Source organism: Artibeus jamaicensis, unplaced genomic scaffold (genome assembly GCF_021234435.1).
Source record: "Artibeus jamaicensis isolate MK-2021 breed Jamaican fruit bat unplaced genomic scaffold, CSHL_Jam_final contig_685, whole genome shotgun sequence".
Classification (NCBI taxonomy): Eukaryota; Metazoa; Chordata; class Mammalia; order Chiroptera; family Phyllostomidae; genus Artibeus; species Artibeus jamaicensis.
This window is the reverse complement of record NW_026521924.1, coordinates 10,879,839-10,906,099: the sequence shown is the minus strand read 5'-3', so window position 1 is coordinate 10,906,099 and position 26,261 is coordinate 10,879,839. Positions and strand designations below refer to the sequence as shown.

Here is a 26,261-nt window from a genome sequence, read left to right as displayed (position 1 = left end):
CACCAGCTGTGTGGTTTAGGTGTACTGCCTCCGTGAGGGTCAGCCAGGCCTGGGGGGAGGAGAGCCGTTCCTTATTCCCGTAATTGTCCTCATTCAGCATGAAGTATAAAATTGGTTTATAGTAACCCATCAAATATGTGACCTCAAGCAACTGGGGCAGAGTGAAAACTCAACATGTAAACATGCAAACACACATAAACACACATGCACACACTTGCATATACGCACTCCAGACAGCATGGCCTGGCATGCCACACAAAATTATTTGTACACTATCAAACAATCTGAATTAAGAAACTAGGATTGTTACTGCCACCATTTATTTATCTAGTGTATAACTAAGTACAGAACACTACAGCAGTGCCAGAAACGCAGAGAGGTCCTTGCCCTTATGGGGCTTACAATCTTATTAGGGAAATATAACAGGCACATAAAAAGTTGCTCTGTAAGAAAGCATATGCTAACAAATGCCACAAGAATTCAGAAGGCAGCAGAGCTTAAGAACACAGCATTGTCACGAAACCCAGTCCCAATGTGGCCAGTTAACATCTCTGGGTTTATTACTTCAGCTGCAAAATGAAGTAGTGAGATTTCGAGGTTGTCTGCATTTGTTTGCATCATGATTCTGATTAAAAGCTGAGGAAGGTTTGGTGGTGTAGATGGCACCTGAGCTGGACACCGAAAGGAGAGAGAGAAGGCATTTCAGACAAGGACAGTGGGGCCGAGGTAGGCGTAAGCATGGGGTTTGGAGGGCAGAAGACAAGCATCACAGGAACCATGGGAGTGAGGTAAAGGGGCGGCGGTGGTGGCCCTCGGGCACTACCGACACAGAAATGAGCTGTACTCCACACACTTACACCCAGTCAGTTACAGTACATAATTCCAGAGGGGAGGAAATACAAAGAATCGCGGCATTTTATCAAACATTTCATTCAATTTCCAGAAAATAACATTATACCTCTGACATCAGTAAATTGTTCCAATTGTCAAAATGTAAACCAATTTGAAGTTTACATTCTTAGTAAACATAACTAACTCTCTTAAATCAAAAGGACATTTGATAGAAATTAGATCATCCCAATAATTCCAACATACATTTCCCACTACGTTCCATTTACTGTGAAAATAAAAATCAGTAGGATGAGGTCTCTGCCCTTGAAGAGTCCATATCCTGGCATGAGATAAAATCAGCTACGCCCACCTAGACGCACTGTGACGCACTATGGAGTTAAAAGGTGGATTCGTCCCTTCTGAAGGAGTTTCACAAAGGCTTGAGGGACAGAGGCCAATGGCTCAGGGAGAAATGAATTTGGCAAAGAGGAAGTGCAGAGGGCACATGGCTACAGACAGGGAGTGCGACATGGTCAGGGCCTAGCACAGGTACAGTGTGGCTGGAGCAGAGTGTGAAGGCAAAAACAAGTGCTCTGGAAGCCTGGACTTAGTCCTGTACAACGGGGAGATACTGTCTGCTTTAATCCTCTGCTAAACCTGGTTTGTAAGGCCAGGAAGAGACAGGAAAGTGAGCAGGGAGGCTGTACGCTCTTCTCAGCAAATGACACTGCTCAGGAAACCCACCCCCACCACCTCCTTTCCTGCTCGTCCTCCCTTCTTTCCCTTTATGATCAGCAAGTTTTCAAAATGGAGCTGGAACTGGACAGGCCTAGGGAGGGGCCAACAAACAGAATTAGAAATGCATACATTTGGCTAATCAAGTTACCATAAGGTAATGGTAATTGTATTATACAGATCAGCAGATGAAGAAATCTAATTGTTTTTCAGGAGTTTCCTAAGAGTACCTAATGTAAAAAGTGTTAGGAAATCTCATTCAATGTGGAAAAAAATACAACCCTGGCAGAATAGTCCATTTCCAAAACTATTTTTGATTAAATATCAGTGTTACAAACACAATACCATAGGTCTTCAAAGCTATCTTCCCACAATCAAGATCTGACCAAAATTGCATTGCTTGGCTTAAAAAAATAAAAAGATACAATGTGTACTCCCAGTCTTAGATTCGCAGCCAGTACTGTGAAAACTGCCTAATGAAGAACACGGACAGAAAGGCAGATGGAAATAAGCCATCCCTTTAGGACAGACGCTAAATTCCAACTTCTCATACCATTACAGAACCAATTTTACAAAAGGAACACCTTCCTGCAATTTCATTTTATCATGGAGACACTAAATTTGTGCATTTTATTCAACATTCATTAAGTTACAGTTATGCCAAAACAATCTGCTTCTAATGAAAGAAATATTAGCATGACCCTCAGAACATGCATATACATTTAGTCAGATCTTCTACATTTGTAAATAAATTACATGCATGATACACATTAACCAATAAGGAATACCAATATGAGAATTCAGGACATTTATTTTTCTGCATGGAGATCGAACTACTATACAACACACACACACACACACACACACACACGCACACACAACAAAACCATAAAGCAATGGTGTGTAATAGGTAGTGAGAGACTTAAAATAAGCGTATTTAAAATGCCTACAAACAGGCTTTTTTTTCTTGTTAGGCAATAAAATATTTTCAGTCCTTGACACCTTCTCACACTCACCTAGCACCACAGATGCAGGACCTCGAGTAAACGTGTACAATCTCATGCTTAAAACCTAAAGCATGCATTCAATAGAACTTATACATAATGATCTACTCTACTAAGTATGCAATACATACTTCTAATATTTTATACATTAAATTACCCTGCAGCATTTTGAAATTTTAACATTTATGCAAAAACAACTTTGAATGAAACAAGTTTTCCAGGATCACCTTCAGGCTTTTTACACAGGCATTGGGTTGGTTCAATGGGAAAACGGCAGCAGCCTCGGGTTCATACTGAATGAAAATGGTCTATGTGCATGTCAATCCACATAAAAAATACATATATACATAGATGGCACAAAGATTTGTGCAGTTGGAATCGCCAGTGCAAATGCATGCATTTGAGGTACTCCTTTTTTCTACGGTCAGGTATAATTATGCATAGTCATGTTCCTCAAGTGCTAAATATTCCAGACCTGATTGAATGAAAACTGTAAGAAGAGTAAATATGAGATAGTTATACAGTTAATTTCAAAGTGCTATGCTTTTAGTGGACGTTTAACATTATCCATATACATATTTAGTTTGAAACATTTACCAACCAATATATTTTCTCACTGTAAAGAGGCTGACTGGTAATTATACCTGGCCAAATGATTTAAATAGCATACTTGAAATTCTAGCAAGAACTGCAGTGAAACAGTCGAATACTTCATTATTGCTTCGTTGGACTGAGGAACCTAAAAGGCATAGAAAAACAATGCTCGATGAAAAGTGCACACCCAGAACAGCGGTGCATGCCCCACACGGCCTCTGCCCAACAGAAACTAAGCACTGTCCACATTATCAATGCTGTTGGCACCCACGTGGATAGCAGGCTCCCCACACAAAGATGTGGGGACAAAGCGGCTGGTAGTGGGGCACAAACAGCTCTTAAGCTCTGGCAGTTCTTGCCTCAGGCGTTCCAACTGCTCCACTTGGAATATATTTGGCTGTTCAGGCATCCAATCATATATCCTATGATGAAACAAACACAAAACACGTAAAATAGGGTAATTTTATGGCTTACTCAGACCAGTCTGACTTAACCTCTTAGAAGAATTTGTTTACTGAATGCTGAGAACCCCCGTCTTTTTTTTAAAGATGTAAGCACTGGTTCTATATAAAAATATTTCTCTTCTCCCAGTCTTGTTCCCTAATACAAAAGAGCTGATTAGAAAGCAACTAAAACAAAATGAAACCTGTAGCTTACTCGTGATTTTTCAAATATCTTCTCTCCAAGTCAATCAATTAGCAATGCCCTATTTTACAAACAGGAAGTTAATTAGAGGCAGAGTTGGAATTAAAACCCAGTTCTGACTTCAAAGCACAAAGACCAAGATGAGAACTTGTCACCCGTGTGAGAACTATGCTCAAGCTGTGCGGTGGTGGCAGATGTGCCCAGAGTCAAAAGCACAGAAAAAGCCCCGCGTGGTGACAGCAGCACTGTCACGCACACCAGCAGGGAGAAGACGGCCTTTTATGCCTACATGGGAAAGCCAGGCAACTTGGATGAGCCACTACAAGAGAAGCTTTATGATGTCACAGGGGGAGAAATTTCATAAACAAATTAAAGTATGTACTGACTTAAATATTTGACTATTATTATAAAACAAAGATGTCTGTTAATTAAAGACATATACAAGAATGAAAAGTGACTTTTGGGCCATGGTATCAGACTGAACAGAAGCATCTAACTTCACTTTCTCCCACATCCTGTTAAAAAATAAAGCAAAGGGATATAAATACACACACACATCTGCCCTGACTGGTGTGGCTCAGTGGGGTGGGTGTCGTCCCAGAACCCAAAAGGTCACCAGGGTCACCGGTTGACTCCTGGTCAGCGCACAACCTGGGCTGCACACCAGGTCCCCAGTAGGAGGTGAGTGAGAGGAAAGCAATCGTTCTCTCACACACCAATATTTCTCTCCCTCTCTTCTTCTCTCCCTTGCCCTCTAAAAAAAAAAGGTAAATAAAATCTTTAACAAGAAAAACTCCACGGGTATGGGAAAAATCAAACAGAGCAACAAAATTCTAGAAGGTGGAAAATAGATGGGTAAGTAAAGTGTTTCAGATAGCAGAACAGAAAAGGCAAAACCACGACCCAGAAGTGGAAAAAAATTAAAAGTTAAAAAATAAAAATAGTTTGCTGCTGAGTTAAAAGCAGCACCAGATTCCTCCAAAACTGGGAGTGAAAGGGAAAGGGGCTGAAACAGGGCGGGCAGGGTGAAGGCTTCAAACAGTGAGTTAACCCCCTTTCTCCTAACTCCCTGCCTGGAGGCTACCACCCACCCCACTAAGGTTATTTCAAGAATTAAACAGGAAATCTCTTCAAGTGGAGGACAAGACCAGGTGAGGCTCTGGACATTCTACAGAACCTCCACCAGCACCAGGGTAATTAGAGGTAGCACAAACTTGTAACAAATGCTACACACAGAGACAAGCCCTCCCTTCCCCAGCTCTCTCCTCTCACTTGGCTCCAAGAATCCTGGCAGCCCAACACAAAATGAAAATTTACTTAAAACGTTCTGAAGTTTGTCAGTACGTATCACAATGTATTTAATATGTGGCCCAAGACAATTCTTCCAGTGTTGGGCAGAGATGCCAAAAGGCTGGACACCCCTGCCTTTATGTAGAAGAATTTATGTAGATTCTTCTACGAGCAATCTGATCAGCCAGAAAGTAAAGTTCAAAACCTAGTGACATCAGGGGTATGAGCCAACAGGCCACCCAGATCACCCACCATGAAATCCAAGTCAATAAACTCTGGGCTTCCAACAAGTGTTTTAGATTCAAAACATACGAGGAAAACATGGAAGGTAGGAGGCAAAAGAAAATTCCCTAAGAACAAACAAAAAGTCCTTCATGCTTTCAGAGAAAGAGTGTCAAAGGAAAACATGATGTTACTTACAGACACAGAAAAAAGAATTAGGGGGAAAACGATAGTTCTTGGAAATTAAAAAATCAATAGCAGACGTGAAAACCTCAACAGAATGGGCAGAAGGTTGAGGAAATCTTTCAAAATGGAGCAAAAAGACAAAGAAAATTTTAAAAGAAGGTAAGATTAGAAGTCTGGGCCATGAATGTCTAATATGCAAACAAAATGATTTATAAGGAAAAAAATAAAACTAGAAAAATAGAAGCGACAAAAATTGAAGAAATAATTCACGTAATTTTTCACATTTTCAAGGACACGTATCAACAGGCTGGAAGGCTACCAAGTGCACAGCACACGGGTGAAACCAGACCCGTAAGACTCAACTCTGGCATTTTTGAAAACTGGTGACAAACAGAAGACTCTACAAGCTTCCCAACAGGAACCAAGAAGAACACATGTGAGGGAACAGGAATCAACGTGGTTTATGCTCAATAGCAACACTGGAATTATGAAGGTAACAGAGAAATACTTTGAAAATTCTACATGATTCTAACGTGGAATTTTATGCCTGGCCACATTGCTTGTAGATGCATTTGTCTATGTGTGTACTGGGTTGCAATGTAAATTCATTTCTAATTGGGTTGGGATCAAAAAGGTTTGAAAGCACTGCCCAAGGGAAAGTTTACATATATATTCTAGGAAACCTGGTCAACAACATCTACAGCAAATATTGTAATGGCAAAAACTTTGAAACCCCCAAATGCTCTCCAGTAGTAGGATAAATTATGGTAGAAACGTACAACCATGACTATCATACAGCCACAAAGATGAATAGATTATAGCTACGTGCAACAAAAGTACAAATAAAGATTAAAGCCATGCAAAACTAAGTGGTATATTTAGTGACAGAAATGTAAGAAATTTTAAAGAGAATAATAAGTTGACAAGCGATTACATTAGAGAGAGATAAGAGAATAGAGTTAGAAAGAGGAACATAGGGGACTTCAAAATGCAGTAATGTTCTTTAAATGTGGGTATCTGTACAGTATTTTTAAAAATTATTTGAGCAGGCATATTAATTTTTTATTTTAAAAAGAGGGTATACTGACCAATTTACTCTAGGAAGCAAGTGTTATTTCCACACCAAAATCAAACCATTTGGAGAAAGGTAAATTAAAGGCCATCTCAGCATTATCATAAATGCAAAAATTTCAATGATCAGCAAATCAAACGTACCGGTTTATATGATAATATATCACAAAACCATGATGAAATGGAAATCTATTGTGTTAAAGCCTTTGTAAAAAAAGAGAACAAATTAGTTCCTGATAAACTGAAACACCAACCCTCATCGTAATTCTCCCTGATGTACTAGAAGGAAGAGCTAAAACCAGGCACAAAACCTCTGCTAGAGGCAATGAAAGGGACATGTGTAGGGAATGCTGTTTTATATTCTTAAGCTTTAAGTCTTATAGAACTATTTAAAATTTTGAACTATACATGTATTTTAAAACCATAATGTGTGTATATAAATACACACATATGCACATATATGGTTATATATATGTATATATGCAAGTTATTTGATTAAAATTAAAAAAAAACAAAACAACACTTTCAGGGTACGAACCAACTCCAACATCATCCACCTCACCTGTCATCAGACCCTGGCAGGAGCCCAGTGCTGGGTGTCTCCTCAAAATCCTCCACACGCACAACACAGACACGCCCCGATTCATGCTCTACCTTCTGTCTAAAATGCAAATCCTATCAAAGCACACTTCAGCACACCCCCAAATCCACCTAATGCTCCTTATTTAAAATTACTTGTATGGACCCCAGGTCAGGAAGACCTCATTTTCTTTAGGGCCCTTTATATCACAGAGCATCTTCTTGTTCTCCATTACACGTCAGTCCCTATTTGGCTCCAACCAAGTAAGGCCCTTGCGATAAAGAGGCTGCCTAAAATGTGTACACCCTACCGAGTCATCGATGGTATAATCACATTTTCTTGCCTGAAAATATTTGCAATCATTTCTTCCTCCTCCTCAACAAAACAAAGAAATATTCTTCAAAATTTTGCTAAAGCAAAGACTTCCTTAAAATTGTTGAATTAGAACTTTAACTTTCCTTTAATTAGGTGGAAAAGTGTATTAAAAAGAGCTATGAAACACATTGCTTAAAGCAAAATTAATAGGTAAAAAGAAAGGCAGGTATTATCTGGGCTGCAATTTTAAAACCAGACTCATTCAAACAAAATAGAAAAAAGTTTTATTAAGAAAGTGACATAACTTTATAGGACAAGTAGTAATATGAACTAAATCCAAGGAAAGTATTTTTAAAGGAGGCCTGGTAAGATTCCATTAGTTACTCTTTGCATGATGCTGCTCTCAAGTACTAGCAAGCAGAATAAATGACATGCTTCCTACCCCACATTCTTTATACTAAACAACCCTTTTCAGTTCTCAGACTAGTGACTCTTAAACTGACATCACGAACACCCAGGGGCTTATTAAAAAGGAAAGACTTGTTCAACAACTACTTTTAACTCCTACTCTGTATCACACATTGTTCTAACCTCTGGACATACAGCAATGAACAAAACAGGCAAAGAGTCTTGCCCTTATGGAGCTTGCTTGTATGGAGGTGGGGGGAACCAGGGGGTAAAAAAAGTAAAATATTATATGTGAGATGGTAGTAAACGCTATGGAGAAAAATCAGAAGTGCATTGTGAGTGGAGATTGTTATCTGAATCAGGATATTCAATAAAGGCTTTTTACTGAGATGTGCGTGGCGGGAGGGGTGGTAAGGACTTAGACTTTTACTCTAGGTGACCGAAAACGGTGAGAGTTCGAGGCAGTAGCATGATCTGACTTGGGCTTTAACAGGCTCCCTCTGGCCACAGTGCTGAGACCAGAGCGAGGGAGGTATGGGCAGAGGCAGCGGGCAGGCTCCTTTAATTACTCACATGAGAAATGAGGTAGCTTAAGGGAGAGTGACAAGTGTAAACGTGGTGAGTAGATAGACTCCGGATATATTTAAAGACAGAATCAGCTAGATTTTGTTGGACTGGATTTGGGATATGAGGTAAAGAACAGAGTCATGCAGGACTGACTCCAAGGATTTGGCCAGAGACCCTGGAAAGGCACAGTTGTCAATAATACTGAAATCAGAAGTCTTCAGGAAGAACATATATTGATAGCTGGATATAAAAGTTTAGCAGTCAGGGGAAAGATCTGAGTGGGAGATACAAAAATTTAAGAATACATAAAGGTGTGAAAAACTACAGCATTGGATAAAATCAGCAAAAAACTTGGTGTAGACAGAGAAGACGTCTGGGGCAGCCAGGCACCCCCACACCCAAGATGACTTAGGGCCAGTCACCTGAACAAACTTCCTGAGTGATTGTGGTATAGTCCAAAGTTTGAAAAATTCCACTGACAAATGTTAAAAAACCACAGGTTGAACTACAGAATTTGTACTAAGTTTAACATTATTTATAATTTTATAAGATGAAAGCTACTTTTTCCTTAACAGTTCATGAAAATTTTTCATGAAAAACAAGTACCTATCATAAATTAGACCATTAACTCCCAACTCCTTCAATTTCCTCCTGTTTTCGGGATCGTTGGTATCGTCGCCCCAGCAGAATATGACTAGTCCCTTAGCTTTTGCCTCTTGAATGTAGGATGGGTTTCGGAGCAGGTCTTCAGTATGTGCATTTATCCCCTAGTGGAAGAAAAGTAAGTTACTGATGAGAAAGTAACTTTGTAACTGCAAGTGCTAACAGTCAAAATGGTCATACTCTGTATCAGTGCTCTCAGCAGTACAGTGGGCAGGGAAAGAAAATGTTGCAATTTTTCCTTACTCAATTTATTTTATCAAGCAAATTTACATTCTAGCCATTTTAGACAATTCATAAAATCCACTCAACTACAAAACTACTTAACCTAGGTCTGCAAGAGAGTATGTATTTGTGTTCCTATTAGTGCTTTTGATTTTGAGATCCAATACCCTCATTTTTAAGTAGATCTGTCTGTTATATACAAAGGTTACTTTAAAATTAAGAAATTCAAACATAACTTACCAGTAGATTTTCAAACTGTGCAAAGCTCATTGCAATAGCAGTTGTTCGAGATCTGAGGTCCATGAGTTCAGGGTAAATATCAGACTTCCCTTGAGTCAAAAATAATATGGGGTATTTGTTCTGCTTGTGCCGAACCCTAAAGAGAGACAATTTAAAAAATACTTTTCATCGAGGACTATAATGATAATATATTGTGTTGTTACTTCAGGAAATACTAAATATATAAGGAAAACAAACACCACAAAGCATAATCCCATTACTGAGAGATAACCATCATTAATATGTATATATATTGCCTTCCAGCCAAAAAATGTAAACTGCACAAGGGCTAAAATATTCTCAGAAATGGGTAACAAGAAAGCCCTTGAAGGCTCCAATTTGAAGGAAGATGCCACATGCAACACAAGGCGTGAGACACTAGGGCCCAGTGGGGGGTGAAGTTCACAGGGGTGAAGGGCATTCCAGCGGCAGTGAGAGTATACACAGCCTGACTCAGAGGACAGATCAAGGGTGAGGTCTGGGAACCTCCCCACCTCCAACTATAACCTTTGAACCCTAAGTCCCAGCTATAGCAGAGGGAAAAAGGTTATTACTCACATTGTGCAAATATCTGCATCGAATGAAGAAAACACTATTCTCCTCTTCCCAGAATTTTCTAATACAGTTTTTAAAATTATATCCAAAAACAGATTCATGTCAAAATATGCTGATAAGTTACCATCCCACATTCCATCCTATATAGGAAAAAAATAAACAAAAGCTATTAAATATCTCAGAATCACAGTGCTAGAAAAAATTTTACTCACACAAGAAATGAGGTAGCTTTTTCTCATTTTATAGATGAGAAAAGCAAGGTCCTGAAAAGATGAAGCAACTTGCTGATGACCACATGGCTACAAAGCAACAGTGCAGCTACTGTAATTCGGTTATAGGGACACTTATGCACAAAGGAATTATACCATCAACAGACATTTGTTTTAGTAAGTTAACAAAATAAAGACTAAAACCCTGGAAATCTGCTACCTACTAAGACTTTTAATATATTTGTATATATTTTCATAAACTTTAGGACAAAAAGACTCCACTTCATTTATTAACTCTTTACCAAAAAACCCCCTGGTAATTCTGAATTACCACCACATTCTTTGGCTCTTAGGCATATCAAGTATCCTGAAATACAGCCAAGATGCCAAAAGTCCTGTTGATATTCAAATACTAAATATTTTAATTAGAATATTCATTAAAATAAAATGAATATATTCAGTAAAACAAATCTAAAAGCTCAGAAAACTAAAAATTACCTTATTGTAAATGGCTTATAGAAGGCATGATTGGAGAGCAGGTATGATTATTCTGACCAAAATAAATTCCAGGCCACTATTCTGCTTGCCCAATAACACCTGAATTAACTACATTTCATGCATCTTACCCTTTTACACATCTCCCCATCTGACACATTCAACAGTTGTTCTCCTTGACTAGAATGTAAATTCCAGGAAAGCAAGACTTCATTCTGTTTTGTCCAATACCCAGAATATGTCTGGCCCATAGTAGCTTTTCAATATAACTACTAAACAAAAAAATAAATCTGGGAGTGATCTAAAACACATTTGCAGAAATTTCTTTTCCTGGTTAATTATTACTAGCTACTTAACACAAAACTGCTTAGGAGAGTACCTGAAGCACGTTTTTAGATGGCAGGATAAAACAAACACTAACCAGAGCTGCAGAGCTCTGACTGTCCAGGGTGCTTTCATCGCTCACCCTGTAAGTGTGCCTAGAAACCACCCCTACAATGTGCACACGAGACACCTGTAAATGGAAATTCCTACTTTAATGCCTTCATCGCTATTTTAAGTAATCACGTTTTAGTGTAAAACATGCTTTATGCACTGTGCTTACTGGAAGACGCCACAGTAAGTTTTCAGTTTCACTTACTCCATTAAAACAAAGTGACAGGAATAAATGCATTTAAAGAAATGGGGGGACAAGGGAAGAAGAACATGTTACACAGAGAATTCACTCACCCTTTGTTGGCAGATCCACTTTATTTCTATGTTAAACCCCACATCTTCTGGCAAAGACTCTAAAACCTAGAGTTTTGTTTGTTGGTGGTGAATTTTGTTTTATTTTTGGTGAGATGAATGGTAGAATAAGAGGGGGGAAAAGGAAACCAGTATTAATACAGAAAGTAATCCCTAAGAACACATATCACTAGTGAGGGTAAAATGCTTTGTGCTATTAGCATAAACCAGTGTCTTTTCTAATACTCAAACTGACACCCTGTTAATTAAGAGTCAAATGAAATTAAACAGCAAAAGCAATAGTCTCAAGCGGTATCTGTGATAAGTGATTAAGTGATCACTACTACCACAGACAGATCCCTACCCTAAAATTCTTTTCACGATTACTAATGGATATCGAAAGTGAGCTGTAATAATTTAGGTGACCTCAAGGATTTAAGAAGACATTTGTCACATTTTCTGAATTTCATTCAAGTATGTCAATCTACTATATTGAGATATAGTTGAAAACCCATAGTTCTGTTAGGTAGGATAGATAGCAAACCAAGGCAAAGAGGAGGAGGGAGACATGTCTCACCCACCAACTCAGCATCCTGAGCCTGGTCCAATAACATTGCCAGGTGTTCTGAACATCACAAGCAATGCCATGCTAACACAGGATGAGGAGAGAGCCCTTGAAGTTCAGTATGTATGTCCACTATCTGGGAAACAAGCCTTTGAAACTGTGTATTCATCCAAAGGCCTAGAAGGGGAAGTAGAGGGGGTCCACAGAAGCAGCCCATAAAACAACTTCAGTAGATTGCCTACGTGTGGTCACTGTTTTATGAGGGAGTCCCGATTTATGGGCTTACAGAAAGAGCCCATAAATAACTTTGGGTAACTAACTCAACTTTAATTAACTGCCCCCTGTCATGTATCTGTTTTATAACAAGATGAATAGATATGGTCTGGAGCAAGATAAGTATTCAGGCTAGCAGACCACTGCCCCTCCCCAGACCCCACATACCTACTTTTGGGGAGTCACATGCCCCCTGGGAAAGCTGGCACCACTTTTACCCATGAATCAATATGTAATCGCCACACCCCCATCCCACCAATTATCTAAGTCCTCAGAACAAAAGACCTGATGCTCTTGCCACCCTTGCCTTGCTTTGCCCTGAACCTATATGCCTTTCTCACCCCTATCTCAGCAAGGCCCTTTCTCTTTCATGAGAATGTATCCCTCATAAACCCTGCCTGCACACTAATAGACTTGCTGGCCTGTAATTCTTTACTGCGTCAAGAAGAACCAAGTTTCTCCTGTAACAGTTCCAAGCTTGTTTTGAAGGTGATGATGGACAACAATACCATGCTGATAACTCCCAGAAAAGATGTTACCTCCAAATAAAAGATTATGCCAAGGCTAATAATTAAGGCTGTGAATATATAAATGAACAAATAATAAGGTGTCAACCTATTTAAATAAAGTTATCTAAACACTTTGCAATAAAACCCTTTTGGCAGTGTAACGACCAAATCAAATTGAAAATATGAAGCCTAGTTGTTCACCTACAAAGAGCTGACCTGGTTAGTCTTCAAACATGAAGGCCAAACAAATGCATAAGCATGTTCAGGGCAAAATGAATTTCAAACAGCTTGTTTTTAACTTCAATTTATTTCAAAAGTTTAGAAACCATTTAACATATATAGTATATATGGTTATCTGATTTAATAACAGCAAATAAACACACTAACAGAACAATGCAATAGTAAGAACATTCCATGGGACCCCGGGGAGCTGGGTCTGCACTGACGAATTGCATGAAAACTACGGACCTAAAAGGGTTTGCATTCAGTTTCGTGTGGGGCTTTTTTATCTTCTTCTCTGATCTCTTTAACCATATTTAACATACCTGCCACATTTTTACTGGGTTAATGCAAAATTAGAGAAATAAGGACAATAGTAAATATTAGCATTGAGATTGCTAAACATCAATTTTGTAGAAAGATACTCCTTTAAACTGAGATTGTATTTGGCTTTTTTTAGTTTTAAACTTTCTCTGTGATTCAGTTACAGAGATGGCAAAGTGAGTGAATAAATGAGTGTGTGTGTATAACTTATTTGGTTAAAAAAATGTTGTCAAAGCTTTCACAATTTTTTTAAAAACTGTTTTTTGTGATTCTTTAAAATCACCAGTCTAGAAATCATGAAATTTATAAAAACAAATGATTTTAGAATTTTGCACTAGAAAAAAAATGACTTTATTTAGTTGGTCTTCATAAATATCTGACAAATTATTCAAATCCCTTGGTAAATGCACTAGGACAAGGCCTATTTGACTTCATTTTTTTCATAGTTCTGCTTATTTATTTCTTACAAAACTGAACGCATACTGCTGTTGTTCCTTACCCTTCTTTCACTTAACACGACTGTACAGACTTTCCTTTAGCATGACTTTATGATAAACACGTACTGTATTTTGCTGTGTATAATGCATACTTTTTTGCCCAAATTTTTGAGAGAAAATAAGGATGCCCATTACACATGGGTAGTGCTAATTCCGTACCTAGATAAATGTTTTCAATTCTTTTACTTATGCTTATGTGTTAAAAGTATAACATCTTTAAAACTGTCTTACAATACAAAAAAACTGTAAAATTCCTTTATAATACAAAACATGTATCTAAATATTAATTAATTAATTAATTAATTAATAAAAAAATAAAACACAAGATTTTTTTCACTAAAAGTCTGGGCCAAAAATGTGGGTGTGAATTATTGAAGGGAGCACATGACACATGGGAAACTACAGTATTTTATTTACTTTTATTAATTCTTATCTTTTAACTTTATTTTTATTGTTGTAACATCCTTCTTGTAGGGTAAATAACTGTGATAAATTGAACTGACCTATTTTTTGCCAAAGAAACCTACTATAGGTGACATCACCCAGAAAAGACTCTGGAGAAGAGCAGAAGTTAGGAAATGGAGCCAGCACAACAAAAAACCGACCCAGCATGGCTAAGGGGAGCGTCTGGTGTCCCCGTAGGCTTGCCTGATGCTGTCAAATGGATTCCTGCATGAATGTGTTTAGTTTTTACATCTTCATGCTGGTTTCTGTTATACTTTTCAGAGTAAAGCCTTTAAGTCCGTGTCTGATGTTCAGTAACCAGGGTGCTGTTTCCTTTGGAGAATCTCAATTCTCTCCAAAAGCTAAGGAACAGTTAAAAATATTGTAAAAACGCATCTCTTGCCATCAAATCTCCCTCCTACCCTTTATCCATCCCATGCCCTCTCCTTCCTGCCCATGATATAGAAATTTAGGGATTTGCTATTCTTACCAAATTGACCAACCGAGGCGAGAATTTTTATTCATTTGAGCAGATAAGGTACTCTTTTTTTTTTAAAAGGTAGCATAAGAACACCACATAAGACTGTATCTTCTGTAAAGAGTTTAAGTGATGACAAGTTTATATTAATACTGCCTTTGACACAACCTTTTTGGTACTCATTTAAGAGACAAAATTAATTATTCAGACATAATAAAATTAATGAGATAGCCTTTCTTTAGTTTTCCTAAGGAACTTACCATCTTAAGAGAAGGAAATGGCTGATTTTCAGAAAAAGAATTTTCTTCTTCAACCACAGATTCTGAAATTTTAAATTACAAAAGCTCAGCAGATAAAATAACATTTTATCACTAAGAGCTTTCCCTAAATTCTTAAGGCAAAAAAAGACATGCTAAAGTAATTATAAAATCCTTTCATATACAGGTTTGAAGGCTTTTGTATTTATTTATTATTTGTAATCATTAAACCCCCAATTTTTGACATAAGAATCCATTTTGAAGACTACTTTGCAACATTTAAAAGAAATACCATAGTTTGTAGCCCAGTGATTCTTTTCTTATAAAAATTGTAACATTACTTTTTAAAAGTAGTCATAAGCAGTGATTTGTTATTTCTTGTAATTAAGAACTATGTTATCTTGCTAAGACTATTTGAAATATCAAAATCAGCTCGAAAGCTAGAAATTAAGGATCTATAGCTACTAATGATTTGGTTACCATTACGTTTAATACAAAACAGATTCCATCTTGAGACACACGAGATTTTTTTCCCAAAGGAGAAAAAAATTAATACCAAGCTTTTCTTTTCTTAAAAAAAAGAAAAGGCCCACATAATACAAATTAGAAAAAAATCATGTAAAATTTTCCAGTTGAATAAATTAAAGGTAAAATTCATTAAACTATGGACAGTTTTGAAATATCTATAACCTTATAAGTCGTATTTGTGCTCTGGGGATATAATCTTTGGAGTCTTTAAGCCCTTTACAATTTTTTCATAAAGGCATCCTAAGTATTCTGCTATCAAAAGACAGGACATATACAAAAATAAAGACTGAAGGATTCAAAATTATAGAAAAGCTAAGAAAATTCATAAAAGAAAAATATCGTGGTTACTATATATGACATATGCATTTGAAGATTAATATAGGAAAAGCTTTCATGTTTATAAAATTACATTTGAATAGTCCAGTATTATAGTCCTTAAAATGACCAAGAGTGTTAAAATGGATAAAGAAACACCGTATGTATGCTAACTATGAAATGAAAACAGTGTTTCCATATATGTACATACCTTTTAGATCTTTAGTTTTTAGTGCAGTCACATGAGATAGCTAAAAAAACACAAAAAATGCAGTCATTAAAAAAGCCTTTAAGAAGACGTAATTTACGAAGAACTGTAACATGAAGAGCTAGCAAGTTAGAGAAAACTATCAAATGTAGAATAATAAGTTTAATAAAAATTAGCACTAATCACTGAATATATTTTATGTTTATACATACACATAAGATCATAGTCAAATACCCAAGTAAGAATATAAAAATTCTTAAGTTAGGAAACTGTTTATACTCAACTGACCATTTATTTAGGGATCTAATGAGAACAGAAAGAGGGATCGTATAAAATTACATGATATAACAAAATATACAAAGACCTTAGATAGTAACATAAGTATGAAACCAACAGCAACACAAAAGGCTAACTTCAAAATAGTGAGTTACAGAAAGAGTCGCTAAAGCAGCCAAGGCAACTTAAGATTATGGATGAGAAGGGCCAGCCCCTATGGCCTCTAAAGACGTGTAGCCTAGCCCTTTCAGGTATGCAAAATCCAAGGAGGCCCGTGAAAACAGAGAAGACAGATGGATTAACACAAACCCCTTCTTTCTAATAGGACAGAAAACCAAAGCATACGCTCTCTGCATGTTGAATATATCGCCTCCACGTCAAAGAGAGGATTACCATATATAGACAGGTACAAATAGTCTTAAAATTAAAAGATAACTTATGCTTTATGTAATTATTACTACCTTTAACAACTGGAGTTGGTCAAATGTTAACTCCTTTACTGGGATTTCAAATAATTCCACTGGATCAGCATCAAATTTCTAAATAAAAAATAAAGACAAAAGTGGGCCCCAAATTATTAACGAGTTTACCCCAGAGAGGCCTAATATCTTAGTTTACTGACTGATGAGAATGGTTTGGTGACCACAGTGAGCCCATGTAGAGGAGCCCTTCTTAACACCGACCCCCAGCCCTTAATTCTAGCTTTGGTTTTTATTGTAAGTGGTAGTGCCTGGAAGAAAAAAAAGAGCTGGGAGCAAGCTATGGCATTGAAGACAAACTGAAAACGAAGCCAGAGCACAGTGATCTGCTGTTTCCTGTCATCCTGTGTGTATTTCATCTGCCACATACCAGGCCACATGACTTGGAAATCAGCAGGCAACTACTACATAAGAACTAATTTCTGTCAGTAAGTTTCTAACCTTTTGCAAACCTTTTAAACTTAAGTTTGGTTAAAAACAGCCACAAAAATCAATTATTACAAAAAATGTCTGTTTAGCTATGAGCAGTAAAACTTAACAGATATTCTACCATAAACCTTTTCCCCATGAGCAAATCTGTCTTATTACACTTTAATACAATATCAAATGTCACACTGTTTAGGTACCTCTATCTTAATAAAAATAAGTTGATGTTCCACCAATAACCATCAATACAACAAATACAGGGGTGGGCAAAAGTAGGTTTATAGTGGTAATACAAATAAATAATACAATGATAAACAATAATACAAGAATAAACTGTTTTGCATACTCACAACCGAAAACTTACTTTTGCATACCCGTGTATACTAAAATCCATTACTGAAAAAAAATCCTCACCCCAAAGATGTTTTTTATTGATCTGAGAGAATGGGGGGTGGGGGGAGAGAGAAAGAAAAGGAAACACTGGTCAGCTGTCTCCTCTTTGCACCCCAATGGGGGATTGAACCTGCAACCTGGGTTATGTGCCATGATGAGAAATCAAACCTAGCTTTGGCTGGTGTGGCTCAGTGGACTGAGTGTGGCCTGAGAAGGAAGGGGTCACTGGTTCAATACCAGTCAAGGCACATGCCTGGGTTGCGGGCCAGGTCCCCAGTAGGGGGAATGCAAGAGGCAATCACACATTGATATTTCTCTCCCTCTCTTTCTCTCTCCCTCCCCCTGTAAAATAAATAAATTAAATCTTAAAAAAAAACCCCAAACCTACAACCTGTTGGTGTACAGGACAATACTCCACCAACAGAGCCACCTAGCCAGGGCTAAAAATCTATTACTTTTATACTCATTCACGTCCATATAACGTGGACATAAAAGTTTTTCTGGGAGAATACATAAGAAACTATTAAGAGTAAGGGAGTGCAGCCAGAGGGAAAGGAAACTTTATATTTATTTCATAATCTTATGAACTATTATTGGTTTATTGGAAAATACCAGCTTAAAAATTAAAACTAAAAATATATACAATTCATTACCATCATTCCCCAAATAATTCACCCAAATTCAACTTAAGAGCAAGACAAAGAAGACATTTTTTGGAAAAAAAAAAAAGAGCAAGATAAAGTCTGGTGAAAAGGGGGCATCAATAATACTCTTCAATTTACTGTAATAGACTTTTAGAAATTAAAACTAGATTCATCAACCTCCGTCTTGATCCTTAGTAAGATCCTTTCCACTCCCCTCCATCCTTCTCGTTTTCCTTTGCACTAATGGTTCCCCACAGCAAAAACAACCCGCTCCACTCCATGCAGTTATTCCACTACTTCTACTGCTGTCATCTGAAGGTGCATCTCCTACCGTCCCTCCCCTGATACCGTGTCAGAGAAACAGACGAGTCCTACTCTACACATCACAGTAACGCAAACCCATACACCTGATAAGAATCCACTAGCAGCAGAGCCAGATGCCTTGTCATCTACTAACACAACATGCAGTGTCTGGTACCATGTTATACATGTAAGCAATCAAGCCTTAATTTAAATGAACTCCATGGAAAATATTATCTAGTACCTCGTAACACTTGGACAATTTGTATACTAAGTTGAGGCATTATATAATTATCACAATTATGTTTGTACAACAATTACAATTTTTAAAATCCTGACCCAAGACACTTTTTCTTTGCTTTTAGAAAGGGAGGGAGAGATAGAAACATCAATTCAAGAAAGAAGCACCAATTAGTTGCCTCCCATAAGCACCCAGGCCAGGGATTTCACACACCCAAACTGGGGATCATATGCACCTGGAGAGGGGATCAAACCTGCAACCCAGGTATGTGCCCTGACCGGGAATCAAGCCCACCACCTTCAGCTACAGGAAAACGCTCCAACCGAGTCATACCAGCTAGGGCACAGTAATTATAACTTTTAAGAAATTATATGCATTTTCAAATCTCTGGACTTTCTCCTCTATCATGCCCTCCTCTCCTCTCTTAGTCTCCACTCCAGTTCAAGGCTTACCTTTGGTCCACATTATTATTCCCTTCCCTTGCTTCTACTCTTTGTGCTCTTAAATTCCCCTTACATCAGGTATCAAATTATTAACCTGGAAGTTTAGTTCTGAACATTTCCTTTCTTGGTTCTAAAGTCTTTCCTATCTCCCCAGCTCCTAAGTCTAAACCCCTTCACAGAGGTCCTCCAGTATCTGTCTCCAAAGCACTTTTCCAATAATTTTTCACTGTGGCTCTTCCCACTTTAGCCAAATCACACTAGCCTATTAATTTGAAGAAAAGCTGGAAGCAGGTATTTGAAAAATAGAAGGCAGCCTAGAAAACAAACACTCTGATAGCTTCCTCTCCTGCCTCAATATAGAGATAGTTGCACACTGTAAAGAAACCACCTAGAACAGAAGTGGCAAACACAAGGCCCCCAAGGGCCAGACTTCTGACCCTCCACCTTGTTTTATCCAGCCCCGCACCTCATTTCTACCTGGCGTCAGCACTGAGCTCCTTGCTTCTAGTTAAGGAGTAGTTACATTTATACAGTCCTAAAATTACATTCGGCCCTTTGAAGGCAACCGTGAGGCTGATGTGGCCCCCAGTGAAAATGAGTTTGATGCCCCTGGCTAGAATGTGCTTGTTAGGTCATATCAAAAAGCCGATTCAGCAATAGAGACTCTCCTACTCTAGGACATTAATCTTCCTGTCTCAATGTTGTAGGAGCTTGAGAGAAACAGGGACTGACAGTTACCAAGAAAACGAATTGGTCGGCTTTGTTTAATAACAATCTATATTTCTATTTTAAATGCAGAACTCTCAACATACCTTTTTCATAGTCAAACAACAGGTGAGGTCATGATATACCACAGGCACAAAATCTTTTGAAAGATGTACATCAAATTCTACAAAGGCTGCACCCTGAGAGAAATAAAGGAAACAAGTATTGGAAAACTGTCATCTGGCTCACAATACATTTAAAACTACAAGGACGCAAGAAATTTATTGTTCACTATAAAATCACAGACCTGTGCACAAAAACCATAAAACTTCTTTGTGATTCAATGCTACACTTCAAGCTTTATCTTAAAAAGCAATTTCTTCTCTTAAAACCATTATAAGTATTTTCTATTTTGCAAGAGCAGAGCAATTTTTTCCTGGCAAAAAAAGGGCACTGATCCCTTGAACCTGCCCTGGGACCCCCTCTGTGGTGTGGGACAGCCTTCACAGGTGTGTTACCTTTGCTACTGCTCTTAGCAGAAATGGAGCTGAGCAGGAGCCTGGGGCACAGGGCTACCTCACACCCTTGTTGCCCTGAAGACCTTAGCTGGACAGCCTATCTTAAAGAGGAGGTGGGGAAAAAAAAGTCTCTTAGCTCTGCTCCTTGATACATTTGAGCAGAACACCACAGTCTTTTGTAGCAAAACCTCTGTAACCAAATGAAAAGAGGAAACTACAACTGCTGTTGAAAAGACAGAGAAAGCTGAAATGGGCAACAAGAATGATGCACATGGCAAATTTCCTGACAGAACCCTGAACAGAAGGAAGGAGGGCAGAAATTAGAGTTAAGGATATATTTTTTAAAGTCAGAATCGTTTGATATATGAATAATCCAAATAAACGCTGAGAATATAACCTGACGTATAAATTTGTGTTCACTACTAGAAAGCCAGCTGGGATCTAGGGAAGCAGGTCTGAGTTTTCCGTGATGTTTTATGGCCCAGAGAAGTACTGAGTAAGAATGGGTGGATACACTTCCAGACCACGCCCAGCTAATGAGTAAACATGGGTAACAGACTAAAATGCAGAAGCCAAGTTCTCTGTTGCCTTCTAAAGCAGGAAATAAGCTTAGCTCCTTCTATTATATAAACAAAATGATAACACGAACCATTTGTACCAAAAAAGACAAACAGCACCACCTCCCAATAGTTTTAATGATTAAACATATTAAGTTACAGCTTTCCAGTTTAAATGTTTAATTTGACATAATCATTATCCTTTATGAAAATAATTTTACTAAGAGATAAAATCTGATCCCAAAATTCATGTGTGAGTTTAGGAAATAAAGTAATAACAGGCCAAAACCTCTTCAAAAATATGTTTTTAACATTAAAACAAACCAATCATTAATAACAAAATATTCTAAAATGTGATCCACATGAGTTACAAAGGAATTTATTAGAATGCAAAATGAAAAGGCTACTGAAAACCTCTTTAAAAAGCAGAGACTCTGCCAAGTTCTGTAACAGGGATCTTCATGTGTTTATAGTTCATAAAACAATACTTAGATTAGCTAGCTGCAATGAATTAAAACTGGTTCTAAATAATAAACCACGGGCCAACATATATTTAATATCCTTTCAACAAAAGTCAAAAGTATCCATTATTAATATTTATATACATTAAAATAAGTAATTACGATAAACCCATGTACCTGGGTTGTGGGCTGGACCCCCAGTGGCGGGGCATATAGGGGGCAGCCTGATGTTTCTCTCCCTCTCTTTCCGCCTCCCTTCCCCTCTCTCTAAAAATAAATAAATAAAATCTAAAAAAATATATGAAAAAAGTATGCCTCAGAATAGATGTTTGCTCATTTATAAGTGATGAAGTTAAACATCTGAGGATTCAAGTTTACTTATTAAACTATTTTTAAAAAGGCAAAATTTAGAAAGGCATGTAGAGGACACTGTGGTAAAAGTAGAAATAAAAGAATGAATCGTTCCTTCACTTTCCCCCTAGTTTAACTCTCGAACATGAGACTTTTTAACCAGGTACAGAGAAGAATGGGAGGTGGGAGGGGAATCTCAGGCTCTTAATTTAAAAAGTCAAGTTGCAGTTGCTGAAAAAAACTAAAAGCTAAAAAAGACTAACCCTTTAGAATTAGATAAAAGGAATTAAAAATGTAACATTAGTATTATTCCCAAAGTGAGTATCTGAATTGGCACATTATTCGGTTGATGAAAACCAGTGTTTAATGGGGAACATTTTTCTTGCCCAACCACTCAAAATTTATTTCAAAAAAAATAAAAGGATGCTTCTAATTCCATTGTTTTTATCTCAACTGCACCATGAATCTAAATACGAATGTCTAGACACTTCAACTTCCCTTAGAAACACGTTCAGACAAAGCATAAATATTCATTCCTCTTTTAACTTATTAATGCAGACTGGAGAAGACTCCCCCGACCGACCCATATTTCTCTACTTTTCTACCTTTGGACCAACAGTCCTCTAAAAAGAGAGGTTCACTTACATGACTAGCAGCATTTCTTAAAGAAGCAATAGTATTTTCTTGAACTTTAGCAAGTCTGAAAGAGAAATGTATAGAAATGTAGTTATCATATACTATAGAGAAGATAAAGAAAACAAATGTAATAAAGAAGCCAGCTACATTTCTAACAATGAAAATAGTACCTTTCTCCATTTTGAGACTAACTTAGCCATTCCCAAAATAAGACTCACCATCACTTGGTGTGTGCATTTATTCCAAAATTTTAAGTATTTACAAGCTGAATATAGACATACCCTATGCTAAGACAACCCCCCCAGGTGAGGTGACCAATAAAGAAAAAGAACGTCTGCAATGGCAGGAAGTAGTGGAGATACTGAAACTTGCTCCTTGGGATGACTCCTCAGATGACTTAACACTGGCAGACTGGAGGAATGGGAAAAGGCTGACACTCCAATAGGGTGGAAGTATGAAAACCACACTGAGAACAGGTGAGGAAACTGAGACCCAGAAAGGGCAACATGCTAAAAGTCAGGACCACAATACAGGCACACTTATGTCATCAGGCTGACTCTTTGGGCAGTAAGCCTGTGTCCTCTGGGCTTTCCAGTTGGTATTTTTTTAAAAAGACATATTTAATGAAGTACAGTTCTCACACATTAGACTAGTTTCAGGTATACAAAACAGTGATTCAACATTTACATACCTTATGATATGATCACCACAATTAGTCTAGTAACCATCTGTCAAAGTTATTACAATATTATTGACTGTATTGTCTGTGCTGTAAACTACATCCCATGGCTTATTTATTTTATAGCTGGACATTTGTACCTCTTATTCCCCTTTACCTTTTTCACCCATTCCTCCACTCTCTTCTTCACTGGGGCCTGGCTTTCCAGTTTTAATGTCTTTCTTATCAATTCAGTAGAATATTAACACTAAGAGAATCTTAGTCAGTTTCTAATTAATTTGAATTGGGAAACCCAATCATCAAATTAAATTTAAGCTGCAGGGTAATAATAAAAGAATCATTTGACCTTTTGTCAGTCAAAACCAATTTAACATTATCAAGTCAGAGCTACCAAATGCTAACACTGCTCAAACATTCAACCTACTGAGCAGTTGTTGTAGAATTCCCTGCACCTCGATGTCCAACATCCAGTGGTGTTCTTGGCTTCCAGTACTTGGAAAATGAAGATTTCATGTCACAACTGTATCCTGGTAATGGCTTAATAATTATATAGTCAACTTTTGTAGGGAAAAAAGGGGGGGACAAAAATGAAGACAATTAAAAAGGCCATGATGAGCTCAATTACATTTAAATACCACTCAAACTAGCTTTATCAATCTCTATCAAATAGGAAAAAAAATCAAGTCAAAACTGATTCAAAGCTTCTAGAAAATTCAACAGATATATCCTTGTTGATATAGTTAATATTCTAAAACAAATCACTAATTTGATCTTTAAAATTCTCAAAAGCTCAATTTGAATCTAATAAAAATTTTAACTCTATTTGTAGAGTTATTTGTAAAGGACACATTGTAATTGTAAAGGACCACCCTGATTCTTTATTTGTCCTTTATTTGTAAAGGACCACCCTGCTTCTCCAGGCTTACCTCTCACTCTGCCTATTGTTTTTCTGGAATTTCTGCTCATGATAGGAAGAGTAAGGATCCCAGCGCTCTTCCCGCTCTCAGCAATGGTGGATGACAAGAGGCAGGCTGTACCCACATGTCCAGGAAGAGCATCACCCTGAACTACATGTTCACTGAGATCTTCCTAAAAAAATAAGGTTTAGAATAATCCAAATTCTTATACTTCAATATTTTCCATTTAAAGATCAAAACACTCTACGGAGGAAGATCAATAAGAAATACAATCAAATTTATATCCACGTGATTTAGAGAGCATTTTTGGGTAATAACTAATACTTTTTTGCACATCTTAAGACTTTATGTGTTATTTCATTAATCATAACTGTTGACTTGCACTTCTGATCCTCTAATATGTATCATGTGGATTGAAAGCCCCGACTGAAAGTTACTAGGAACTGTATATTCAAAGACTAAGATACACTTGTAGTGAGCTTTTTAATGTATATTATATTCTCTAAAAATGCACCCACACAGATGATACAGGGGGGATGGTAGCTCTCTAGGAAATCAAATACTTTGTCAAAAATGGTATTTTATCAGCCTAGTTTATAAATAAAATAGTATTTCTAAAACTGCTAACCAAATGAAAGGGAAGTTAGCTGTTCAAGAGATTATTAAAAGGTAGGTCCTTGAAGAACAAGGAAACATTACAACCAAAACTTCCTATTTTAATAATAAAATTCCACAGATCTTATTACTTACGTAAGATCTAATTATAGTTTTCTTCTTTTTAAAAAATATTTATTTATCTTTAAAGGGAAAGGACAGAGGGAGAGAAACATCAATGTATGGTTGCCTCTCATGGGTCCCCTGCTGGGAACTGGCCTGCAACCCAGGCATGTGCCCTGACTGGGAATTGAACCGCGATCCTCTGGTTCACAGACCTGTGCTCAATCCACTGAGCTACACCAGCCAGGGCTTAATTATAGTTTTCTTAAAGTGTTTTTGGTTTTTTGAAACTAAACAACTTTGAATTCCATCTAATGCAAGGTAGCTAAAAAGCCATTCACAAAGGCTATGTCTAGCCCTGGCTGGTCTGGCTCAGTATATTGAGGGCTACCCTTCAAACCGAAGGGTCACTGGTTCTATTCCCAGTCAGGGCACATGCCTGGGTTGTGGGCCAGCTCCCCAGTTGGTGCTTTGGGGACATGTGAGAGAGACAACCAATTGATGTATCTCTCACACACTGATGTTTCTCTCCTACTCTAAGACTAAATAAATAAAATCTTTTTTAAAAAACGGGTTATGCCTAAAGGAATGATCAAATTAAACAATTTAAAGATTATCATTTTAATTATGTGCAACAAATGTTATTCAGTGGGTTTAAAAGCATTCTGAATTCTGTCATTTTTCAAGAAAACTGTGGTTAGCTGGTACTGCTAGCCAAGGTGTATTCCCTACCTTCAAAGATTTAAATTTTAATCTTGTGGAAATGGGAATGGAAGTGGTGCACATAACTACTGAGCCCAACAGAGCAAGGACCTCAGGGGAGGGCGGAGGATTACACGTGGGGAGCATCTGGGCAGCCAGTAAGCTAGAGAACTTCACTGTAAGTGTCACAGTAGGTCTCTCAAGTCGGCAGCAGAGATTCTGAACAACCTGGCACCATTTTTATAGCATCTCTTTTTAATTATGTATTTACAATGTCAAGTAAAGTTGCAAAAATGAGCCCACGGTTACAATGAATTCTTATAATAGAATGCCTCAATAAACCAGGCTTCAGTCATGAAGAAGACTCAATCATGCTAGTTACACCAAGAGTAACTCTTACCATTAAGAGTTACACAGCCTGCCCATCCCTCTATTATCCCTGGGGGTTCCTCTGGACATAATTCATTTATATTTAGAACGGACACAGACATCAAGATATCTAGTCTTGATTTGAAACTAATTCTGCTGAAGTTCTCTTAATTATATTCTTAATAGTACTTGAGTCTGTCAACTCTAAGTTTTTTAAGCTTGCTAAAATGTAT

General features: G+C 37.5%; 1 protein-coding gene across 4 annotated transcripts in view; it reads right to left on the bottom strand.

The window, feature by feature from the left end:
- Positions 1-285: 285 nt before the first annotated feature.
- The window catches only part of GPCPD1 (glycerophosphocholine phosphodiesterase 1), a 52,519-nt gene continuing 26,543 nt past the window's right edge, over positions 286-26,261 (bottom strand). For 3 of the 4 annotated variants that reach the window (XM_037147743.2, XM_037147742.2, XM_037147744.2), the window contains exons 9-20: positions 24,250-24,412; positions 23,748-23,880; positions 22,654-22,708; positions 20,229-20,321; positions 16,952-17,029; positions 16,218-16,257; positions 15,167-15,228; positions 11,601-11,666; positions 10,171-10,307; positions 9,574-9,709; positions 9,055-9,215; positions 286-3,586 (exon numbers count right to left, since the gene is read on the bottom strand). In XM_037147743.2, the coding sequence (XP_037003638.1) occupies positions 3,397-3,586; positions 9,055-9,215; positions 9,574-9,709; positions 10,171-10,307; positions 11,601-11,666; positions 15,167-15,228; positions 16,218-16,257; positions 16,952-17,029; positions 20,229-20,321; positions 22,654-22,708; positions 23,748-23,880; positions 24,250-24,412 (1,314 nt within the window). In that variant the 3' untranslated portion in view covers positions 286-3,396. Of the gene's footprint in view, positions 3,587-6,722; positions 6,783-9,054; positions 9,216-9,573; positions 9,710-10,170; positions 10,308-11,600; positions 11,667-15,166; positions 15,229-16,217; positions 16,258-16,951; positions 17,030-20,228; positions 20,322-22,653; positions 22,709-23,747; positions 23,881-24,249; positions 24,413-26,261 lie in introns of all 4 variants that reach the window. The other variant, XR_008392600.1, reaches the window with a different exon arrangement.